The following is a 23135-nucleotide window of genomic DNA, read 5'->3' as shown; positions in this document are numbered from 1 at the left end:
ATGGTGGCACACACCTATAATCCCAGCACTCTGGGAAGCAGAGGCAGGTAGATCTCTGTAAGTTCATGGCCACCTTGGTCTAGAAAGCAAGTCCAGGACAGCGAAGGCTACACAGAGAAACCCTTTTCGAAAAACAAAATAAAAAGAATACACTTTTTCCTTACACACTTTCCTTTATTTAATTTCTAAAGGCCATGAAACTTCCAGACAGTTTTACAAATATTATTTCTTGGGAAAACAATGATATACTCACCATTTAGGTGAACTTGTAACACATTTTCACTCACTTCTCTTATTTCCATGAGTTCTTTCAAAGCATGATTTAATAACTAAATATAAAAATGTGTAAAACGGTTAATATGGGAAAGATAAATGAAGCCTTTGTTCTTTTTTTAAAATAATGAATGCTGAGAATCAAATATAAACAAATAAATCATTTTATATAGCTAAAGGTTTAAACACTGACAACATACTATGTCTAAGTCTTAAGATACCAGAGGCTAACTGATACTATAAGATCTTAACAATTTACCTAAACTTGTCTTAAACTTTGGAAACAGCCCCAAAGTTTTCTCTATATTACAGATTAACCTACTGTCCTTTGTGATTTTTATGTCTCTGCATTTTACTATTTAGTAACATTTGCTCTATTTATCACTGAAAGCAGCTGAAAGCTATAGAAAAAAACAACATAAATGGTTGTCCTCCAATGTCAATCCTATGAAACACTGTTAAATAGTCTCTATTTTGTCACGAAATAAGAAATAGCAATTAGTTAAAAAAAAAAAAAGGGAATATATGCTCATGAATAAATAAATAGAAAAACCATACTGATGAAAGTTAGCTAGATATAGTGGCATTAAGCCTACAATCCCAGCACTCAGAAGGTGGAGGTGGGAAAATAAGATATTGAATGACCAGGATGATTTGCAACCTGAGCTGTATGAGATTCTGTTTCATAAACCAATACACAAACAAATGCAAACAAAACAATAGAAATGTTAGTAAAAGACTGCAATTCAAAGATTACTAATAATAATTACTATGAAAATGTACTTTACTCAGAGGTATTACAACATCATATAATTTGTAAGGGAGGAAGATTAAGGAAAGTATACAATTTTTCAAATGAGGAATAAGGACTCTTTTCTATTCAACACAAATATGGCCCAGGAAAACAAACATAAGTAAATGGAACAGAGAGATAAGCTAAGCAAGGACAAAAAGACTACTCAACAAAGACAGATATAACTGGGAAATGATTTTAGAAACAAAACATTTCTATTTGAAATATGCTAAAGCTATCTGTCAGCACAACAACTTTGTGCAAAAAAAAAATAGAGCAAATTACACACATTTAAAGTTGCCGGCTTTCACAAAACGACAGTAAACAATGAAACTACTTTTGGTAGAGGTGCAGGGATTTTAAAGGACATGGAATTCTACTTTTCATGACAGGTACTACATCTAAAGCCTCTTAAAAACCAACCTCTCTGAGTATAACTGTCCATCTGAGTAGAATATCTGAGTCATCAGGAACAAGATGGTACTTTCCTGTCTTTGGGACAGTTCAAACTCTACCACAAAGAACATATGTGTATCATACAAACTTGCTCCTTAAAAGACTACTTTCAACATGTATTTAAACATTATTGCACTGTGTGCTGCCTCTTATCTCTTATATTTCACTGACATTTATATATTATTTTGCTGCTATTTTCTATTTCAATTCAGGTATCACACTATTTAAAAAACTTCAAATCCTTTACGTAAGAGACATTAGTAAAATTTCATCTCATAAGTGCATTAAGAAAATTTGAACATTCTTCCACGGAACTTATCTCCATAGATTTATTTCCTTGGATTTGTCCACGACTGTTATGTTAGACGGTATATAATTCACAATAAGTACAACAGAAGGGCAAATAATGTTCTAGTAAGCTGCAATGACCTAAAATTTCTGACTGTGTAACTTGGCCACTTTTACAATCTAAAAATTTCAAAAATAGAAAAGAAAATCTTTTCCCAGGATTTTCCCCACAAAACAAAATTTTACTAAAATCCATGCAATTCTAAGGGGAGGAGGAAAACAAAAATCCTTCAGCAGGAACATAACCCGAGTCATTAAGTTATACAACACAACTAAAAACGCAAATAAATTTTATAGTCCTCTTGTTAAAAACAAATAAATAAAATGTCACTAAGACAAATGCAAAAGAAAACTCTTATCAAAATAAATAAATAAATGAATAAATAACAACAGCAAAAACCCAAAAAAGAAATAGCAGTTATACTAACTAAATACAAGGATCAAAACAAGTTTGAAAGTTATTTTGAAAGTTTATAAATAAGAAAGATCTATTGAACAAAATTATTAATTTGGCATTACAGAATACTAGAAAAATGCAGTTTATACAACGCAGCACCTTAAAATTAAATAGTAAACTATTTAATGTTGATGTATATATTTGCTTCCTATATTGTACAAAAAGAACAAATGTAGGAGAAGAGAATTTTTTTCTGAGATTAACTAGCCAAATATGATAAAAAGAAAAAATACGATATAAATATTGAAGACATGAATGGATATGAAAGATTTGCTTAAATGTTAATAATAAACTGAGAAAGAAAAAAATTGCAGGTGGGAAGCACTGCATGATAATGACCTGTGAGGTCCTTAGTTGGGATCCTCAGAATCTATGTATGGAAGCATGTATTTATACTCTCAGTGTCAGATGGGAGGACAGAGTAAAATCCCTGAAAGACTGTAGGTGAATATACTGGGCAGAGAACATAATAAAGGACCCCTAGTCTCAAATTAGGTAAAAGGTGATGACAAAGCATCAACATCAAAGTTATCCTCTGACTTCCACATACACCATGGTATATGCATGCACACATGCACAACACAAGGACACACGAACATACACAAAGTGCATAATATACTGTTTGTTCCTTGTCAGCTGGTTGTCTCTAACACAAAGAACAAAAGACAATGACAGAACGAATGTTTAGAAAAAAACCTGTCACTAATGGGAATGATGAGGTTAAAAAAGCATTATCAACTCCAATTTCACATTCTAACTTTGCAGGGTATCTGCATGTCTTTTGCAATTTAAAAGGAACAGAAAGGAAAGATTGCTGCACCATAACAAAATGGAAAACATTCAGCGGTCGTCTGATGTCTTCTTATGTCTGTTAAAGCAATACTACTATATGAGAAAATTGATCTTTTACCATGGTCTTTCCTGATCCTCGTGGTCCAACAATAAGTACAGAGTTACTTTCTCCATAGATAGCAGTTCTTTTGAGTAGCTCGATTAAATGCCTAAAATGATACAAAAAGGCGAAAATTTAAAACTGAAGGTGGAATAATTTATTGAATCATACCTTTAACAAGCTAAGTTTGAAAGTGAATATTAATTCTCCCCTTTGGGCTCTCTAGCCTTTGAAGGATCTAAATTTTCCCGTATAGAAGAATAAAGAGTAAACGACATTTGGATCTCCAAATTGAGTCTCTAAGAGACCTGAAGAGGAATCCCAGAAAGGCTGTAATTTATTGAGTTTCATAGTAGGAAAGGATAAGGGAAAACTGTGCTAACTTTTAAGTCCTCTGGCCTTGAAAGTAACTATGTTTGCTAGTACTTTGGTTATCGTTACCTGAGATGGCTGACAGGTGCTAAGGTCATGAATAGCAGATAATAGCAAATAGACATAAAAGAAGTATTATATAAGTAGTTGTATGTGTTCCTGTTTTACAATATTCAGAATTTCTATATATGAAACACCAAAATATAAGATAAAATCTGTGTGTGACTAGCCTTTACAAAACTTGGAGAGCAGATACAAATAAGTTCCTACTAGAGGAGCTGACAGCTAGAGACTTACTTATACTGTACTTGTACTCCAAATAGGTTGCTATGTGGACTCTGATGACAAAATCTTTCACGTAAAATTCTTTGCACCTGATAAACATAAGAGAACAAATAAAATAAAAATATTACACACATAATAAAAATGAATGTGAATCTCTACTTGTAGCAGTCAGGAATTCAACAAATACAAACTAACTGCTCTGGCACCATATTTTGAGAGTTTTAATGACTAAATTTTTCACTTTGTGTAGAATGCTATGCAAAAAACAAAGACTAGAAGAAATCTAATAATGTAATATAATCTAATGGTGCCAGTGCAACTACATAGTCAATGGTCTCTCTAGAGATTAACACATCTAAAATGTCTTAGCTTAGTCACTACCAATAGGGACCCGCCTTAAAAGTCAGGATTCTTTAGAAAGCTTAAAAATTCATGTAGTTTTAAGTACACATTAGATTCTGAGCACAGAAATACTACAAGAGCATAATTCATGCTTTAAAAGACACTGGAAAATAGGACAGAAATAGGAATTCAAATAACAAACTACAACACAGTACTAGTTCAACCTATAAGCCAGTTTTTAATTAAGTGAAAAAAAATGACATTAAACTAGTCTAAAAAGTAAGGACCAGGGATGTCGTTCAGTGATAAAGCTGCTGCTCAGTGTATGTGCACAGGCCCTGGTTTCAATCACCATAACTGCATAAAGAAATAAGTGCATAAAAAATAAAAATGTAAGACATCATTGGAGCAAACTCAAACAGAATTTGTTTAAAGTAGCTATGTTTTCAAATTTGTCTTAAAATTATGGTCTTAAGACTTAAGTTGGGAAAAATCATGCCAAAATTATCAAGTAGTCTTTTAAAAAGCAACCCACTGTAAAGTTATTTCTTTTCTATATCTGGTACTAATACAGTCATCATTCAGAGACAATCTTGGGGAAGCTAAGATTTGAAAAAATGTGCTGAAATAAACACTAAAGGATTATACGCTTTTTCCAGACTAAGAGCTGTCACATTCTGAAAGTACTAAAGACTTAATGTGAGGTTTTATTGTTTTGTTTTTACAGGTATGAAAGGATAAAATAATGATTCATATGGCTATTACTTTAGGGGAAGTAGAAATAATAATGCGAATGGTGCCAAAGGAGTCATTTAAGTTAACATTAAGAGATCAAGTCTTTTCCAGATCTAAACATCTAAATAATGGAAAATTAACACTTTTGTGTCAGGCCCATTTTGAAGATTAATGCAGTTATCTGTAATACTATATAGGAGTTATATAGGTAATAGTTGATACCCATTAATCACTAAAATGGACTATTAGTCATCTAAAGGATCAATGAATTAGATAGATAGATAGATAGATAGATAGATAGATAGATAGATAGATAGATAGACAGACAGATAATTAATATGATATTAACTGGAAGAACTATTGGTTTCACATATAAAAAAGATCTACTTATCTATTAAGCAGTAATTTTTCTTTAAAATGAAAGGTGAGGTCAAGGTTGAGCAGATGGCTCAGTTGGGAAATTGTTTGCTGTGCAAGCATGAGAAGCTGAGTTCAGATTCTCAGCACCCATAATAAAATGCCAGGTATAGAAAGCTCATGTCTACAACTCCAGACCTGGAAAGTGGAGACAGGAGATTATAGAGCTTGCTGTCCAGTCAGTCTAGCCAACTAGAAAACTTTATGTCCAACAAGAAACCCCACTTAATAACATCATGGAGAATGACACAGCAAGATAGCTAGCATTCACCACAGACCTGCACACACATATCTAACACATGTATATACATTTATGAAAAAAAGGTCTTTTTAAGACTAATAATAAAATTTAGCATGGAAAAGTAAACGTGGCTGAGGTCAACCCAGATCCATGCAAGGGTGGAGTTATCATGGCAATTCCCTATTAGATTATAGACTTCTCATGGAAAACACACATATCTACACACTTAGTATTTGAAATACAGTATGCTTTTAAGATAATATCAAGCATTTAATATAAAAATACTCAACAAACTAAGAATATAAAAAGACTTGCTTAAACTGGGAAAGGGCATCAGCAAAGTATAGTGAAAGACTGTTCTCTTTTTTGTAATCAGAAGTTTATGGCGCCAAATAGTACTTATCTAACATTTTCAGAGCTCTGGTGATATTCCTAGCACTGCCCTTTCCACTGACATAATACTTTAAAAAAAAAAAAAAAAAAAAAAAGCCAGCAAGCACATTCAACTGAAAAAAGATATTTAAAGATAACAAAATGTTGAACAGAAAACACTCCAAAGTAAAGTAGGAAAAAAAAAAAATCAATATTAACTAATGAGTTCAGTAAGGCTGCAATACATTAGGATTAACTATTTCTATAAATTATGACCTAACAAACATAAAATTAAGAAAATAGTTTTACATATATTAGCACCTAAAATAATAAAATACTTTAGAATATATTTAACAGAAGAAGTGCAAACTCTGCATGTGATATTTAACTAAATTTAAACCAGACTACTTTAGAAAGACATAGGAGAGGTTAGGATTCATGTATACAAACACAAAAGGTGAAGCCTCACAGCATCTTCAGAGATCAATATAAAAAAACTTTACAAAACAGAAGCCTTCAAGATCTTCCAACAATAAAAACACAATGTATCATTTCACATATATTTTTAAAATTTAGAGAGCTTATTTCTATTCATTGTTCTTAGGAACTTGTAAATATATTGCCCCTAGAATGTAAAGCAGTTTAAAATGTGTTAAGGAAAAAAAAAAAAAACAAAAAACGGTTATTTTTCTGATTTTTTAAATCCTTGACAGGATTTTGAGATTAAGGAACAGGCTTTGAGATTAAGGAATATACATACTAACCTGTGAAAAACACTCTGCATGTATTATGCTGTTACTTCTCGTTTTACGATTGTTCATTTTGACTAACTCAAATCCTAAAATAAAAAAAGAAAAAAAAAAACAGAATGAATAAACACTATCTGCTTTAAACGCTAACTTAAAAATTACATTTACAGAGTCAAATACAAATTCCTTCTTTTTCTTTACACAGTATTCTGCCAGCATGTGTGCCTGCACACCAGAAAAGGGCAACAGATTGTCACGATACATGGTTATGACCCACCATGTAGTTGCTGGGAACTGAACTCAGAACCTTTGGAAGAACAGCCGGTGTTCTTAACCTCTGAGCCATCTCTCCAGCCCCCAAATACAAATGCTTTTTTTTTTTTTTCATTTTGTTTTATTTTTTAATTAATTTTTTATTTTTTATATAACCCAGCTGTCGCCCTCTCCTTCATTCCCACCCAATCCCACCCTCATCTCCTCCCTGTCCCTCTCTAAGTCAACTGATAGGGGAGGTCCTCCTCCCCTCTCATCTGACCATATCTTATCAAGTCTCATCAACTGGCTGCAATGTCCTCCTCTGTGGCCTAGTAAGGCTGCTCCTCCCTCCCTCCCGGGGTAGGGGAGGGAGGTAAAAAAGCCAGCCACTGAGTTCATGTCAGAGACAGTCCCTGTTTCCCTTACTAGGGCACCCACTTGGATACTGAGCTGCCATGGGCTATGTCTGAGCAGTGGTTCTAGGTTATATCCATGCATGGTCCTTGGTTGGAGAATCAGTCTCAGAAAAGACTGCTGTGCCCAGATATATTTGGTCCTTTTGGAGCTCCTGTCCTCTCCAGGTCATACGAACTCCCCCTTCTTTCATAAGATTCCACCCTGCCCAAAGTTTGGTTATGAGTCTCAGCATCTGCTTTGATACATTGCTAGGTCGAGTATTTCAGAGGCCCTCTATGGTAGGCTCCTGTCCTGTTTCTTGTTTTCTCCTAATTCCAATGTCCGTCCCAAATATTTGTCTAAGTGAGGATTGATTATCTAACCCCGGGTCCTCCTTGTTGTTTTAGCTTCCTTATGTGTACAGATTTTAGTATGTTTATCTAATCTTTTAGGTCTAGTATCCACTTATAAGTGAGTATATACCATATGTGTCTTTATGCTTCTGGGATACCTCACACTCAGGATGACCTTTTCTAGATCCCACCATTTGCCTACAACTTTCATGATTTTCTTGTTTTTAATTGCTGAGTAGTATTCCATTGTGTAAATATACCACAATTTCTGTATCCATTTGTTAAGGGACATCTGGGTTGTTTCCAGGTTCTGGCTATTATGAATAAAGCTGCTACAAACATGGTTGAACAAATGCCCTTGTTGTGTACTTGAGCATACTTTGGATATATGCCTAGGAGTGGAAGCACTATTCCTAATTGTCTGAGAAAACGCCAGATTGATTTCCAAAGTGGTTGTACAAGTTTACACTCCCACTAGCAATGGCAGAGGGTTCCCCTTTCTCCACATCCTCTCCAGCATGTGTAGTCACTTGAGTTTTTGATCTTAGCCATTCTGATGGGTGTAAGGTGAAATCTCAAGGTCATTTTGATTTGCATCTCCCTGATGGGTATGTAATAAATGTTTAAAATTTTCAAATGACCCTAGAACTGTTTCCATTTGTTCATGTACAGGCTTATTTGGCACTCTCACAACTGACATGGTTTCTTGATTACTCCTTCCTTCCCCCCTAAATGTACAATTTAAGTATTTTTCTTTCATAAAGAATGCTTCTCCTACCCATCATTGTTTTTACAGCACACCTTTCATTTCTTGTTCTACTCAAGAATACTACACAATCTCAACACATTAATGTTAATCTAAGGATTAATGTCTTAATCTAAGAAAACACAGTATATGGCTAAATGAAATGACAAAAACAACTCATGAATTGAAAACTAAATTCAGTAAAGATAAATACATATTAAAGAGAGCACACAAGTTTAAATTAAGATGGAACTGAAAAACTAATAGCCCAGGTAGAAAACTCATGAAAGTCTTTCTAGTGGAATGGACCATGAAGAACACAGAACATTAGAACGTGAAGAAGAAAGTTGGACCACACAAGCCAAAAAAAAAGGGGGGGGGGGGGGGTTGGGGAGGGTGACACCACACTACAACTGTGGATCATTAAAGGACCAAATCTTAAATAGCAGACATAGATGAAGGAGAAGAATCCTAAAGCCAGTGAACTAAAACAGATCTTCAAAAATAAAAATAAAAGAAACTTTCTCCAAATTAAGGAAAAAATATACAGATACAAACAGCATACAGAACACCAAATACGACTAGAAGAGAAGTCCCTATGGCATATTACAGTGGTTGGAATTCTGGAAACTCTTCAGAGGGTATGTAAATAAATGCTAGGGCCCAAAAGGCAGCATTGCTGGTTGTTGGTCATTCACAGGTTTTGTGGGTACTCAAAGAAACAAGAAGAAGTTAAATTCAAGAATCTCTCTTTCTCCCCTCCTTCCCCCTCAATCCCTCTTTCTCTCTTATCTAGTGATAGGAAGTGAAAGGAGGTGGGGTGTTAAAAGGGTGAGGAAAAGAAGAACCCACTAAGTGGCAAAGACTTAAACTTGTGGTTGTTTTTGATTTGCTTTTTCTTACTGCTTTCAGCACCCTCTCTTTGTTCTGTCTTCTTCAATTTCTTTCTTCAGTGTCTTAAAGTTATTATTACACAAGTCTTTCACTTGCTTGAGTTTCTTATCTTTACAGATAGTACTGCTAAAGACCATCTAAGAAAAACCCCAATAGCAGATATGAGAATTGCTCTTTTGAATTGTTAGCCAGGGCTTCTAGGAGATTCCCCAAACAAACAGCCTACTGCTCTTGCCTTGGTAATACCAGGATATGGAAGGTAAGTCCCCACTGATGAAGGAGCCATGCATTTTAGAAAGAGGGTGCAGAGACCTCTGAGCTTGAACTGACTTGAATGCCCTCTCCTTGGGGACTAGCATTCATGGTACCAGACAGAGGTGTCATGCAAGCTTCCAAAGAAAGAGGCAACTATGATATGCAGCTATGATATCTATGAACTATGTCAATGACCAGCATGGTCCAATAATCGTACAGGTGAAGTAGTGGCACATATATTTTGGTGGTAATGATCTGCTCTCTAACCAGACTTAAAAGACTCATTCAATAAAAGGGTACTAGAAACCTAGTAACTACTCAGAACTAATAAAATAATAGTTACTAGAGGAGAATCTACAACCACTAATTTACCAAAGCAGCAATAATAACTAACAATAATCTAAACACTTGTTTTTTTACCCTAAGATAAGTGCAGTCTTCATACCTCATTAAGAAAACTTCTCTTTGAAACAGATGGAGACAACTCCTATAGAAAACCACAATCAATCAAAATGCAGAGTTGTGGAGCCTAGTTCCATGGATATGCAAACAAAATATTCCAGGCACCTAAGGCTCAGGGAACATTGTGTAAGAGAGGTGAAAAGATTATAAGAGCGAAAACATTAGGGAGTTTGCTGTAAGACTGTCTCTCCTAGTAACATTAGTAGCTATAACCATGAAGTCTAACTAACAGGACTACCCAAATGTAAACGAAACAAGGGTGACACCAATGGACATTCCAAACTGAACTAGGAAAGGCCCACAAGGCTTCAACGCTATACAAAGAACCATAGGCAACTAAATAAAGTTGGGAGTGGAAGAGATGGTTGTCGTGGTTTGACCCTATAAATTCATATAAAGAATGGACCCTATAAATTCAGAGGTGTGTGGCCTTACTGGAGTAGATATGGCCTTGTTAAAAGAAATGTCACTGGGAAGTGCGCCCAGTCTCTTATCTCTCTCATACTATAAGTGCAAGCCCATGATTAAAGTGCTTGTATTTTTAAAATAAGAGTTGCCTTGATTATGGTGTTTCATCACAGAAATACTAACCCTAACTAAGGTAGGGTCATCTAGTGCCAAATGGTTAGCACTGAAAACATTTATACAAGCAACATTACATGGACTCAATAGTTCATATTTAGGAATATATGTGTATGTAATAACAATTTGTAACCCAAAAGAGCCCATGAATTTTAAAGAAAGTGAGAACGAGCATATAAGACTTTGGAGGGAGGAAAGAGAAGGCAAAAATGTAATAAAATTATAATCTCAATAACAACAAAAAAGAGAAAATGCTGAATAAAACTGAAAACAACTCTTAGATATACAAGAATACTGAGGTCACAAGGTAAACAATGTCTTCCCACATTGTAGAAATACTGGCAGACACTGATGATCTCAATTTAATATAGCAGGAGCAGAAACTGGATTGGAGATGGCTTCAGGTTACTGCTGAATGCTCTCAATGTACACAGGTTAGCCAGGTATACTTGTTCAGTGGCCTCTACTATGCAGCCCAGGGACACACAAAACTTGAGATCTCATGATAGGATTACAGGATGTTTCCCAACCTACACACATTAATATGGGTTCCTATAGCAGTTGAAGACAGTTGAAGATCTTATGTAAGAAACCCCAAGCAAAACCTTAAGACACAACATGAACCTTTAGCTATGGGACCTGTTTTTTTTTTTTTTTCCAGGAAGCAGTAAATACATTCTCTGAAGTAGTTAAATATAAAATCTACCACAGATTTATTTACTGTCAGTCCTCCAACCCATACAATTCTTGTAAAACACCAAGTGTAATCCACAGTGATGTTATAGAAGGAAACATCACGATCTTATAAACAGATGCACAAAAAACATTCGACAAAATACAACACTGATCTTGTGTGTGTGTGTGTGTGCGTGTTTACATGTGTATCAAACTACAGTGAGAATTTTTTGAACATTGTAAACAATATTTAGAAAAAAATCTAGAGCTAGCAGAACTATTATTAATGTAAACTAAAAGTATCTCCATGACTTCTGTTCAAATGATTTTGAAACCCTTATAAAATGTAAAGGTCAAAAGACAGACATGAAGGGGAAAACTGGTCTTTGTTTCACAGATGCCATGATTATCTTCATATAAAATGCTTACTATCAACAAATACAAATATTATGTTGTTTATGATTAAGAAATATACAAATGACTACTGTTTTCCTAATTTTCAAATTAAATACATGTGCACACACACATATACACACACCCTCTCGAGGTATAAATCCATCAAAAATGTAATTTATTTGGGATGACCCAGTGTGAGAGGTACCAATCCTTGAGCTTGGTGATCCTGATCTGTGTAAGTAGAAAGAGAAAGCTGAACCCTACTATCAGTGTGTTATTAATTCCCTACTTTTTGCTTCTGGCTGTGAATGTAATCTGACTTCTCAAGTTATCGCTGCTGTGACTTTCTTGTCGTGATAGACTAGAACTTGAAGCTGAGCTGAGATGCTTTTGTTAGGCTATTTTATAACATCAATAAAAAACTTATAATATATTTATTTTATTTGAGATTGATTCATACAGGAACTCCCAAATTCAAGTTATTTTCTACCTAAATACCTCAACAGCTGTGATTAAGGCTACATGCTACCATACCTATCTAGAATTTTAACTAGTAACCATGGAAACTTAGAAGCAATATGTTCTTCAATAGAAATGGATAAACTTGTAAAGCCCTACAATGACTATTTTTGTGCTAAAAAGAAGCTATGAAGCCATGAAAAAAGATGGGAATAAACTTCAGACAGCTACTCCTAAGTGAAAGAAGCCAAATGAAAAACAGTACATACTGTTCAACTCAAGAGATAATAAAAGAGTCAAAACTTCAGAAACAGTGACATCTTATCAGTGATTGTCAAATGTCTAAGGAAAAGCAATGTCTTTATTTTCTCAGAGGAAGAGATGAGATGAGAGCTGTACCCAAGCTTTACGAAGACATGGCTTTGGTGAGCCCAGAGCATTTCTAACTACCCCTAGGCCTAGGCTTGGAAACTTTTAGCCGCCATGCAATCTAATCTTCAGTAATCCTGGACCTTGAAGGCTTCAGCTTCTACCATCTGTCTTATAACCTAAGCCTTGTTTCAGTCTCCAAGACTTAATGCTGAATAGGCTCAACTTTCTAGCTCTTTCTCAACTCTAGCTGGCTGGTTCAACTCAGCTGTTCTGACTCAAATCTCCTCTCCAAGCTGACTTATTCCACCTCTGAATTCCAAAAACTGAACTGCACTGACTGCATGAACCAAATGGAACTAAAGGGAACTGCAGAAACTCAACTGCACTCAACTAAACTCCCCTGCTCTTCCTCTGCACTGCTCTTAAGTAGCCTCTTTTCAGGTCTCTTTTCATGAGAGTTGGGCATACTCTATCTCTGACTCCTTTTATCAAATCTTTCTCTGATTTGTCACTTTGTCCATCCCTCAATCAGATGTCATTGTTTGGAATTCAAGGTGTATATTCCAGAAAGAGGGATTAAAGGAGTGTCATTTCAGGTGGATCATACACACCTAGAAGGTCTCTGGATATGATCTCTTGCCAGAGCAGCAAGCTCACTGTATTAAAATTTGTCTACAAACAACAGGTTTCCCCCCATGACAGGATACTAGTGATAACATAACGACATCTCTCAGAATGTATAAGAAAACGACAATTCCACTGTCAACTCTAGATTTGTACTGATGTTTTCAACATGGGCTTACTGACTGCAAATAAAACATACTAAGGCAAGAGTTCATACCAGAAACCAGGTCAATAGTAGAAAGGATTTGACAGGGTTTATAAGCAGGGATGTAGGAACTTACTCCTGGTTAGAATTGTACGTTTAACTTATCTTACACATTAGCTTAATTCTGAAATCAATTTGCCTCTATGGTACAAGAAGACAAACTATAAAAAAATTTTAAGCAGTTTGTTTCCATTCTAAGGTAACAATTTCAAAGGTAAAAAAAAAAATCACGATTTCTTGTGGTAGTATAAGGTGTAATTCTATATTATAGAATCTAAGTCAAGAGAATCATGGTAAACTCAAGGCCAGCCTAAGCAACATGAGGATCCCATAACAGCCTGGGATTACATAGGAGAATCTTGTCTCAAAACCAACAAAAACAGCAAACCAGACAAACAGATGATGATGTGCTTCTACATGCTTTAAAGCATCTCACAACTTTGTTAATGGGGAGACTAAAATATTTCGGTCTTTACTTGGTACTTTGCTTAGTCCAGGAAGGTTATGACATTGGGTAAGGTGTCTGTCACAGTCTATTTCCTACCTCAGAACATTTTTTGGTTATTTTGGTGAATTCTTCTGGTATTAAACTATACAGTTTTAAATACCATTGTTTTTTCAATTTTAGGAATTACTATTAAGTATGATATATACATTTAGTTTTTAAATACAAATATCCTAACCATTTACATGTCTTTTCACTCTATTTGATATAGGAGACATTAGTGTATGGTAATGGAAATGTATGAACTATAGCTTAATGTATCAATGAAGCTGAATCTCAGCAGCACAAGAAGAAATGTGAAATACAATATACAATCTGTTTACATATACTAAAACAGCGAAACTAATTTCATTTTTACTGACACAGGTGGTTAAGAATGCTAAAAGGAAACCAAACACCAGTGAACACTTATTCTCTCACAGATACCTTACTTTTGGATAGACGGCTGTTTGGTGCTTCAGTAATTTCAAAGTATCACTGGTCCACTCCTAAGCAACTGCTACTTTTCAACAAATGCTTTCCACATATTCAGAAGAATCAAGAACCTCTATCACTTAAATTAAAAAAAAAAAAAAAAAAAAAAAAAAGGAGAGTGTATGAGGTTTAAAGTTATGGTAAAGGCAAACTGGACAGATTATCTTGCGGAAGCCAAAACACACATACATGCACAAACTTGATGATAAAAGAAATAAAGCAACCTGGATTTACATGCCCAAATCTAGAAAGAGGAAAGCCAGAAATAAGCTCCATATCCTGTCACTTCTATGATGATGACATTTGCAAACACAAAGATACGGCCAATGAAAAGGCTGGGCCAGTCACATAGGCTTTGCTGGATTATGGTAAAACATCAGAGCTCAAGGCCCATCAAAAGTGGGAACTCAGACAATCACCCAGTTTAAGTTGAGAAATTAAGGGCAACCTAATCAGGCTAACGGAAAATGGCAAGATTTCAACATAAAATTTTAAGTACTGCTAAATGCTGTGTCTATAGTGGTAAACTTCAAGGCTTGAGTATGAGTAAAGTCATTTACAACTGACAGCAACCCTAGGAATCTTTCCTAGAAAAGTGTGATTCCTCAAAAATACCTTACATATTCCTATAAAGGGCCACAACTGGTATAGATATCCAAGAAATAACAAAGCATTCTAAGTCAGTAGAAACACACTGAAAACGATTCAGAACCTGGACTTCTTGTCAAAGATAACAAATTAACTATGAATGCATGGCGATAAAAGTGAAGGTTCTAATTTTTAGGAGGTAATTGCAAACAGTCTCCTGTATGTTTTACAAAGAAAGTACTATATTGATGCCAGAATCCACAAAAATTCTAAAGCATGAAAAAGAATTGCATCTCCCTCTCTTCACAGTAAAACAGTAGAGAAACTACAGCTAACAAATTAAAAAAAAACAAACAAAAGTTTTCTTTAAACGTACTAGGAATTAGATTTAGAGGTAATTCCTGAAAAAATCAGATGAAAGAAGCCAAAAAACAAAAAACAAAACAGTAAAATGTTATCTTCAAAGTGGTAAAAGACAACCAAAAAGTGTTAAGAAACCATAATTCCTCAAAACTGAAGGCAAAACAAGGGCTTAGAAGCAAACAAGTAAGAGAACTCTTCAATTGCATTAAGGAACTTCTGCAGACTATCCTTGCTAAAAGGAAAAAGACCAAAAGGACAGTTGGAAATGCAAGATGTTAATCAGAAGAAAGTGGCCAAGATGTAGAAACATCTAACTTAATATACAGTCAAGAACACTGCTGTCCAACATAAATGTAAATCATAAGCAAGTTAACGCTGTCTAGTATATTTACTAGCCAAATAAAGTAAATGTTATCATCATTTTAACAAGCGATTAGAATAAAAAGCTGAGGTATTTTACACTCTTTTAAAATATAAAGTCAAACAACAAAACACACATGCACACACACCATGTCAGACACACGACGTACAACCTTCAAGTGTTTAAACGTCACAGGGAGCTGATGGTAACTGTCCTGACAAACACAAGTTGAAAACCTGTGTCCAGGAGTTAAAGCCAAATATTAAATTCAAGGAACAACAGGAGCATATTAACGAAGATAGCTAAACATACTATCCAAAAAGAAAGTAATATTCCAAGAATAGATTAGCTATCTGCCACAATGTTATAAATCCTTATGGAAAACAGACAAAGAGAGGAAAAAAAACTACACAAATAACTTTAAAAACATGATTACTAAGACAATTTCTGAAAGAATTAAGTCCAAACCGCCGGTAGGTTTCTGAAAACAGACAATACCATCAGTACAAAACTGTACTGACGACAGTGCAAATTATAAAACCACTCTCATCAGATCGGCAAAATTAAATACAATTGTTGGTGAGATGGCACGACTAAGGTCCTATCACAGACTGAGGCAGGGGAATAAAATTGCATACCCATTTAAAAATTTGATGAAACTATAGCCAGACATAAAAAAATTTACAAAAATACATAGCTATGTGCATAAGAAAACATTTATGTGACGGTGACATTAAGGGAACACATGAGGAAGAATAGTCCGGAAGGAACTCTTGGGCATGCGCTTCCCAGGTGCTGGGAATGCTGCAGTTCTTTATTCATGGTGGTTAGTTTATGTTACAGTTTATGTTACAGTCGTTCATTACATTTGTGTTTTGTGCACTTTCCCTCATATTTAGCCCCTGACATAAAACAGGATTTAAGTTTTATCCAGGCCATTTTTCTTGCTATATTATTTTTTTTTAAACAGATTATTTGGCATTTTAATAAAGAAAATTTTACGGCACTGTAGTTTTGTTTTGAGCCGATCTAATGTAATTAACTCCCTCACACAAAGTAAAAGTAAGCACCAGGCAATGGATACATAAATAGGGTACTGTGGAGACTTGCACCAACTGCAATTCGGAAAACAAGTAACTTTAACAGTGAATCCCACTGGGCAGAACTAAATTAATAAGAATGACAATAAGTTCGAGGATCTTCTTATAAAAAAAAAATCACATTAAGTGATTTGGATCATTGAAGACTTAAGTGATAATTTTCCAATACATCTTTACAAAAAGCAACGAAAAGATTAACGATTTTAACTGTAAAAAAAAGTGAAGGTGGAAAAGAGACCGTTATTCCACTATTAAAAAAAAAAAAAAAGCCCAGGTAAGAAGCTTTCTTCTCCTCTACAAGTAATATTCAGGGTCTCCTTTTTACTGACAAAAGTCAATATGAAGGACCGCACAGTCAAACGCACCCTCAGGATGCAGTCTTTTGTGCTTGCAGCATTAAGGCAGGGCATGCAGGGAGCCTTCACTCAAACCTTTCCTGCCCGTTGCTTGCTAACAGCTTCTCCAAAATCCCAAGGAAAATAGAGAAAAGAAGGAAGGCAGGATGGGTACGTAGCCAATATAAGCAAGGCTACTATGCAGAAGTTGATCAAAATTCAAACATCCGGTTTGGCTCTTCCAACTAGGTCGCACGATCTAAAGCAGGGGTAAAGTGGCTCGTCACCTCGAGAGATCCCGATTTTCTCTCAACACTGGCCCATCACGTCCATCACCGTCTCGGGGGAACTCTCTGCCCCGCTCGGGGCTTCGCCCACAGCGTCGTCGGGGAGCCGAGAGCCCAAGGCAGCCCGCCCGCTTTAGGCCTGCCCGGCCTAAACAAGCCTACCTCTTTCCTAGTCTCCCCGGCTGGAATTCTCCACCCGCCTGTGGCCACCGGCGCCCCGACCTTGCCCCTGAGACCAGCCTTACCTCTCGCCGCAAAGCCTGGCTACACAGCCGGGCGAAGCCGGCCGCCGGGCACCGTAAGGACCCAGGACGCTCACCCCCTTCTCCGCGGCGCCTCGCCTGCCGCTGCCAAGCTTGCACAGCAACTCCCAGCGTGCGCCGCGCTCGCACCGCCTCCCGGGCCCCGCCCAGGCCCCACACGTGACCTCCTTTCGCCTCGGTCCACGCCCACTTCCGTCCCTCCACTTTCCCTAAGGAGGGGGGAGGCGGCTGGGGGTGTTAAAGAGTAGCAACTTCCTCCCTCTTGCCGCCCCCGCCCCTCTACCCCCTGCTACAATGTCTTCCGGGTCGGCAGTGCCTTGGAGCCTTCTGGGAAAACATCTCATTTCCTCCCCTCCCCCTCCTCCTGCCTTCCACCAACCAGCCTCCCGTCAGAAAGGGACATGCGCAGTGAGTGCCTCCCGTCTCTTCTACCCGAGCCCCCCCTCCCCCCCAAGCAGAGAGACCCCAGCAGCAGCAGCAGCTGATGATGAAGAGGGAGGCAGTGGCAGAGGGGGGACACCTTTTATTTCTATTTTTAAAGGGACAGGACACTAATTTTACCCCACTTCAACCTTGAATTGAGGGGGGTGGGGGGAAGACGGCTGAGTTCCTCCCCCACCCTCCAGCTCCGAGCCCTGAGTGGGGGATTGAGCCTGAGAGAGGAGAGGAGTTTCTTCTTCTTCTTAGAAAACCCCCATCCACGACTCCTACCCTCTCAGCCCTCTACTCGCCTGCTTCCAGAGCCCCCTCCACCCTCCTTCTCTGTGGCCGTGAGAGGAGAGAAAGAGACCAAAAGCCTCTTAGCAACACAAACCCTTTGCTGCTGCTGCTGCTGCTGCTGCTACTGCTGCTGTTGCTGCTGCTGCTGCTGCTTGGCCCTGGCTGGAGACATCTCCCTACACCGGGAGCAGCCACTTCCCCAGCTCTCCTCCTCCTCCTTTGCCTCCTCCTCCTCCACTCCCCCCCTTTATTACCCTTTGTGTCATCCTCCACAGCTCCAGGGAAGGCACTCAAAAGTGGGGGGCAGGAAAGGTAAGTGTGTCCGTGGGGGCTCCATTGCCTTCCTCTGGCTCTGACTTTCACTCCGGGGCAGCAGTAGCACCAAACCTCATACGCAGTGGAGCTCCGGGGTGAGGAGGGGGTGGTGCTGGGGGGTGAGTGAAGGAGGGGCTGGAGTGAGGAGGGGTGTGTGAGATGGGGTGTCCACCCTGTCAGGGAAGGAAGGGCACTTTTATTTTTATTTGCTGTTGTCAAAAGTGGTTTCTTCAGCTAACATCTGATTGTGCCTTCTTGCTTCAGTGGGGGAGAATACAAAAACAACCCCCTCCTTCCTCCAATGAGGCGCCAGGGAAAGGGATAGAAAGAGGCATACTTTTCTGGGTGTCACTTTAAAAAATTACGTTTAGAGAGCTTTTTTTTCTCTTTCCCCAGGAAAGGCTGCCTGCATTTGTTTCTGAGTGGGAAAATGTCGGGATCTGAATTGTGTTGGAACTGCTAACCCAGTTGTAGACTTGAGTGCTCTCTCTTTGCTTCTGTCTGTGGCTTGGATATTGACTTTAGGGTTGGAAGATTTGACTGGTTTTGTTAGGTGTTTAGTTTCTCCATTTTTTTCATTTTGTCTGAATTGCATAGCAAATTTCAAATTTTAGGCCTTTGGTTGGGTTTACACTTGTATTTCTGGTTTGGGTTTTTATTTTTTGGAAAATTATTTGTTTCATGTTTGATTATGGATAGAGCAAAGCTTAAAATGCTTCAAGTTTAAGTGCCATTGGTATTATCTTTTCCCACATACATTTCTGGTATTTATTTTTCACAACATGAAAATACTAGCTATCTCATAACTAACTTTTCTCCCTCTAATCTTTGTAACTTGTCTGAACAAGTAATCCCATTGAAAACTTTATGTTGTTCTTGCTGCATAGAAGGCCAAACCTCCCCATCAATATTTTGCTGGATTGGTACCACTTCTGTTTTAACTGAATTATTTATTTACTGTTGTAAATTGAGACCATGGTTTTTCATCTCATTTTTTTTGTTGTGAACAAATACCATGTGAAAGGAAATACATTTCTAAAATACACTTTCATGTTTAAAAAAAAATCATGAAGTTGTGGTTAGTATGTTATAGTGGGCTTCAAATTGAAAGGTAAGTCTAGATTTAGATTTATAGAATAACAGTCTTGATAAAAATATTCTGCATCCTTATGTGGTATATCCTTATTGTTTTCATTTTATAGTGCTGTATTTTTTATATTTACATGTTATATTTATTTTAAAATATAGTGCTATGTTTTATTTCACAAATACTAAAAATATATTTCTGTTGTAGGCCTCATAGTTACAGCTTACATTAGGTAGTGGTATTTTGTTTCATTTATACATTTCTTTATCCTTTCTTTGAAGATGGATACACACATTGATATTCATACTGTATCTGTATGCCTCTCAGTTTTTAAAAACTGCATTGGTTTCTCTGATTCCATAATTTATGTAGCAATAGGGAAAAGCAATTTGATCAGCAAAAAGAATTGAAGAAATAGAAATCTATAAAGATATTTGACATATTATCTTTGACGTTGCAGTGTTATAATGTGATGATCATTTTTTTTTTTGTTTTTTTCATGATTATAAAGCCATAACTCATACGTACTCAGGTTTCAGTGACCAAAAAGCATTGCACATGTAGAAACTGTCCAGTCAAATTTTAATTACCAACTGTGTAAAAGTAAACGTTTACACAGAGGGTGGGGAACTGTGTAGCAGTAAGCAGTATGGTCCTATTTCTTCCATTTCTGTCACAAATTTGAACCTTGTTTTTTTAACCTTTCTCTGAGATGCATAGGCAGAAATCTATGCTAATTCCAAGTTTTTCTCCCATCATCAATACTGCTAATACTGGTCCACCTAAGATTTTTTTTGTCTTTTTAAAAAACTCACAATTATAATGTAATAGATGGAGTTGTTAAGTATGCAACTTGTATAGATAGTTGGGGTAGTAGTTGCTTAGTAGGTAGCTAAGAAAATATTTGAATTTAATGCCTGTGTTTAGTTTGTGTTTTCCTTTCTTTGAGACAGGGTCTTGATATGTAGCTGAAGCTGGCCTTGAACTCATGGAAATTCTGCCTCAGCCTTTTGAGTGTTAGGAATACAGGAATGTACTACTGTACCCAGCTGTTGGTGTTCAGGGTTCGCTTAAAAGCACTCCTAGTCTCCTGTTTCATACTTCATTCCTACTATGGTTAGAAGACTTTTTGTAAATGCGATAGTGACATGACTAGAAAATCTTTCATTGTATTTTAAGTATGGCTTATATTCTAAGTGTTAAATATTGTTGATATTTTAGGAGGATAATTTTTCACCTAGATAACACCTTGGAGGTCACGTTATCTATCACTTTCATTTTCCATGCTGTAATATTTAGAAATCCTGAAGATTTTACTCAAGAGCCCAACTTTTTTTTTTTTTTTCTTGTTGTTGTTGTTGTCAGAAATGGAACTTTCGTGCCTAATTCTGTGTGGACCAGTTCAAAGTTTTGTACAGAAGCTTTTTTCAAGACCGAGTTTCTGCTCTGGAAATCCATATCTAGACCAGACTTATATTTTAACTCACAGAGATCCACCTACCCTCTGCCTCCTTGGGCCTGAGATTAAAAGCAAGGAGCTATCATGCCTGTCTAGGTTAATTCTTCTCTATGAATGTTAAGGTATATAGCTTTAGAACTACAATCTGCCCATTGTAAAGTAGTAATTTGTTGTTGCCCTTTTAAAGAAGTACCAATTTCACTAGCTGTAGATTATTGCTTTTCAGAATCATTTCGACTTGACTTTCTCAACTAAAGATCCTCCTACCCCAAACCTGCAGTTAATCAGCTCAGCAGATCTATTTCTTACTCTTCTATGAAGAACCCCTATTTATAAAAACAGTTAAAACTATGAATGTTTACTTGCAAGTATGAATTAATGAACCACTTAAGGACAAAACTTTTCATCTGACTAGAACTTATATACACCTCATTCGTAGCAAACACAGTGCATAGTAGGGCCAACTGGTTGACATAATCTATTTTAGCTTTAGAAATAAATATATTTGATTTTTTTGTTTCCATCCAAGAAGCGTGAGATGAATTCTCTCCTTTTCCCTCTCTTTCCTGGTATAATTCTCATTACCATGAAAGTCTTTTTTACTTTAAGGATTTTTTGGTTGTTCTTATTGATGTTGTTGCTATGGCTCTCACGTTTCCTAATGAACAACCAGATAAAATGTTGTTCAAAATTGTAGTGGTCATAGTAAGAATTAAAAACATATTCCTTCTAATGCCCAACAGGATAGAATTTGACAAAAGTGGCTTAGTTTGAATACACAATGCCATAAAACCTGCTACTTCCTTAAACATACATTTGTTCAGGGTTTGCTTGTTTCATTTTATCGATTGGGTGTTGCCATAAGTAGTTGGGATTATTAGGCCCCTCTTACCAGATCTATAAAGCAGTCATTATTTAGGTGACATGTTTCCCTGACTTTGTTTTTTTGGTCCTTACCCAGACAATTATCAACTTTCCAGTTTTCTATGGATGTGAAGATTTACACCTAGTCATCAGTGGGACCCCATGAAGTCAGCCAGAAAGCCTATATCCAACTTATGTATCTTTGTAAACTTTGCTGCATTTTGAATGTATGTGAAAAATAGATTGTGCTTAGTTATTAATTAAACTTTTATAGAGTATCTTCATCTCTTAGACACTATGTTAGGTAACTGAAAATAAGGATGGTCCCTGCAATTTCATGTAAAGAAATTTCTTAATTGTATTCCACAGACGTATTAGTCAAATCTTTATATTTTTTAACAAAATACATTTTTATATTGACTATATTAACACTGTTAGGTAGAAACTGCATGTTCCAGGAGATTATTACTATATTTTATTAAAATTGACAAATTAAAGACAATTTCTATTCAGTACTATAGGGATTTTCACTTCACATACTGTTCACCAGCTTTAGACTATGAAAATCATAGTCTACTGTTGTTGGGTATTTATTCTAACTATAACTCTTTACCTTGAAGACAATTACAAATATCATTAAATTTTTTTTTTCAAATTAAAAAAGTCAATTTTCTTCAGACTTAATATTTTGCCCTCAGTATATATTTAGACCTTCTATAGTGGGTAATCTTTCATGGTTTATTGAAAGGTATACATTGTGATTTTTACCATATTTTAAGCAACTCAACAATATAATTGAAGCCCAGTAAATTAGTACCTGCATTGTGTGAGTTTTGGAATTTTTAGTGTATACTGGATACATTACTTCAAGAGCTTCATGAAAAAAATTTCCTCATTTTATTTCTAAAACAGTTGCAATGTTGATAGTGCTTCTATAATTTTAATAAAATGAGTCAGACCTTTCTCAGTAGATGAATTCTTTAAAAAGGAAAGAATTCTATATCAGTTT

At 36.4% G+C, this 23135-nt stretch overlaps 1 protein-coding gene and 1 long non-coding RNA gene across 6 annotated transcripts in view; one reads left to right on the top strand and one right to left on the bottom strand.

Moving 5' to 3' along the window:
* The window catches only part of Orc4 (origin recognition complex subunit 4), a 37556-nt gene extending 18760 nt beyond the window's left edge, over nucleotides 1-18796 (bottom strand). The window contains exons 1-5 of one of the 3 annotated variants that reach the window (XM_055600370.1): nucleotides 18656-18796; nucleotides 6748-6821; nucleotides 3889-3965; nucleotides 3238-3328; nucleotides 254-329 (exon numbers count right to left, since the gene is read on the bottom strand). In XM_055600370.1, coding sequence (XP_055456345.1) covers nucleotides 254-329; nucleotides 3238-3328; nucleotides 3889-3965; nucleotides 6748-6804 — 301 coding nt within the window. In that variant the 5' untranslated portion in view covers nucleotides 6805-6821; nucleotides 18656-18796. Of the gene's footprint in view, nucleotides 1-253; nucleotides 330-3237; nucleotides 3329-3888; nucleotides 3966-6747; nucleotides 6822-17663; nucleotides 17788-18495; nucleotides 18589-18655 lie in introns of those variants that run through there. The other 2 variants (XM_055600371.1, XM_055600369.1) reach the window with 2 other exon arrangements.
* LOC129671406 (uncharacterized) overlaps nucleotides 18025-23135 on the top strand; it is a 147152-nt gene continuing 142041 nt past the window's right edge. For 2 of the 3 annotated variants that reach the window (XR_008719348.1, XR_008719347.1), the window contains exon 1: nucleotides 18641-18713. This is a non-coding gene — a long non-coding RNA (uncharacterized LOC129671406). Of the gene's footprint in view, nucleotides 18090-18640; nucleotides 18714-23135 lie in introns of those variants that run through there. The other variant, XR_008719349.1, reaches the window with a different exon arrangement.

This window comes from Psammomys obesus, unplaced genomic scaffold (genome assembly GCF_907164565.1).
Source record: "Psammomys obesus unplaced genomic scaffold, mPsaObe1.curated_primary_1811, whole genome shotgun sequence".
In the NCBI taxonomy this organism is placed as follows: Eukaryota; Metazoa; Chordata; class Mammalia; order Rodentia; family Muridae; genus Psammomys; species Psammomys obesus.
Note: the sequence above shows the minus strand (reverse complement) of the source record. Positions and strands in the feature narration are given on the sequence as shown.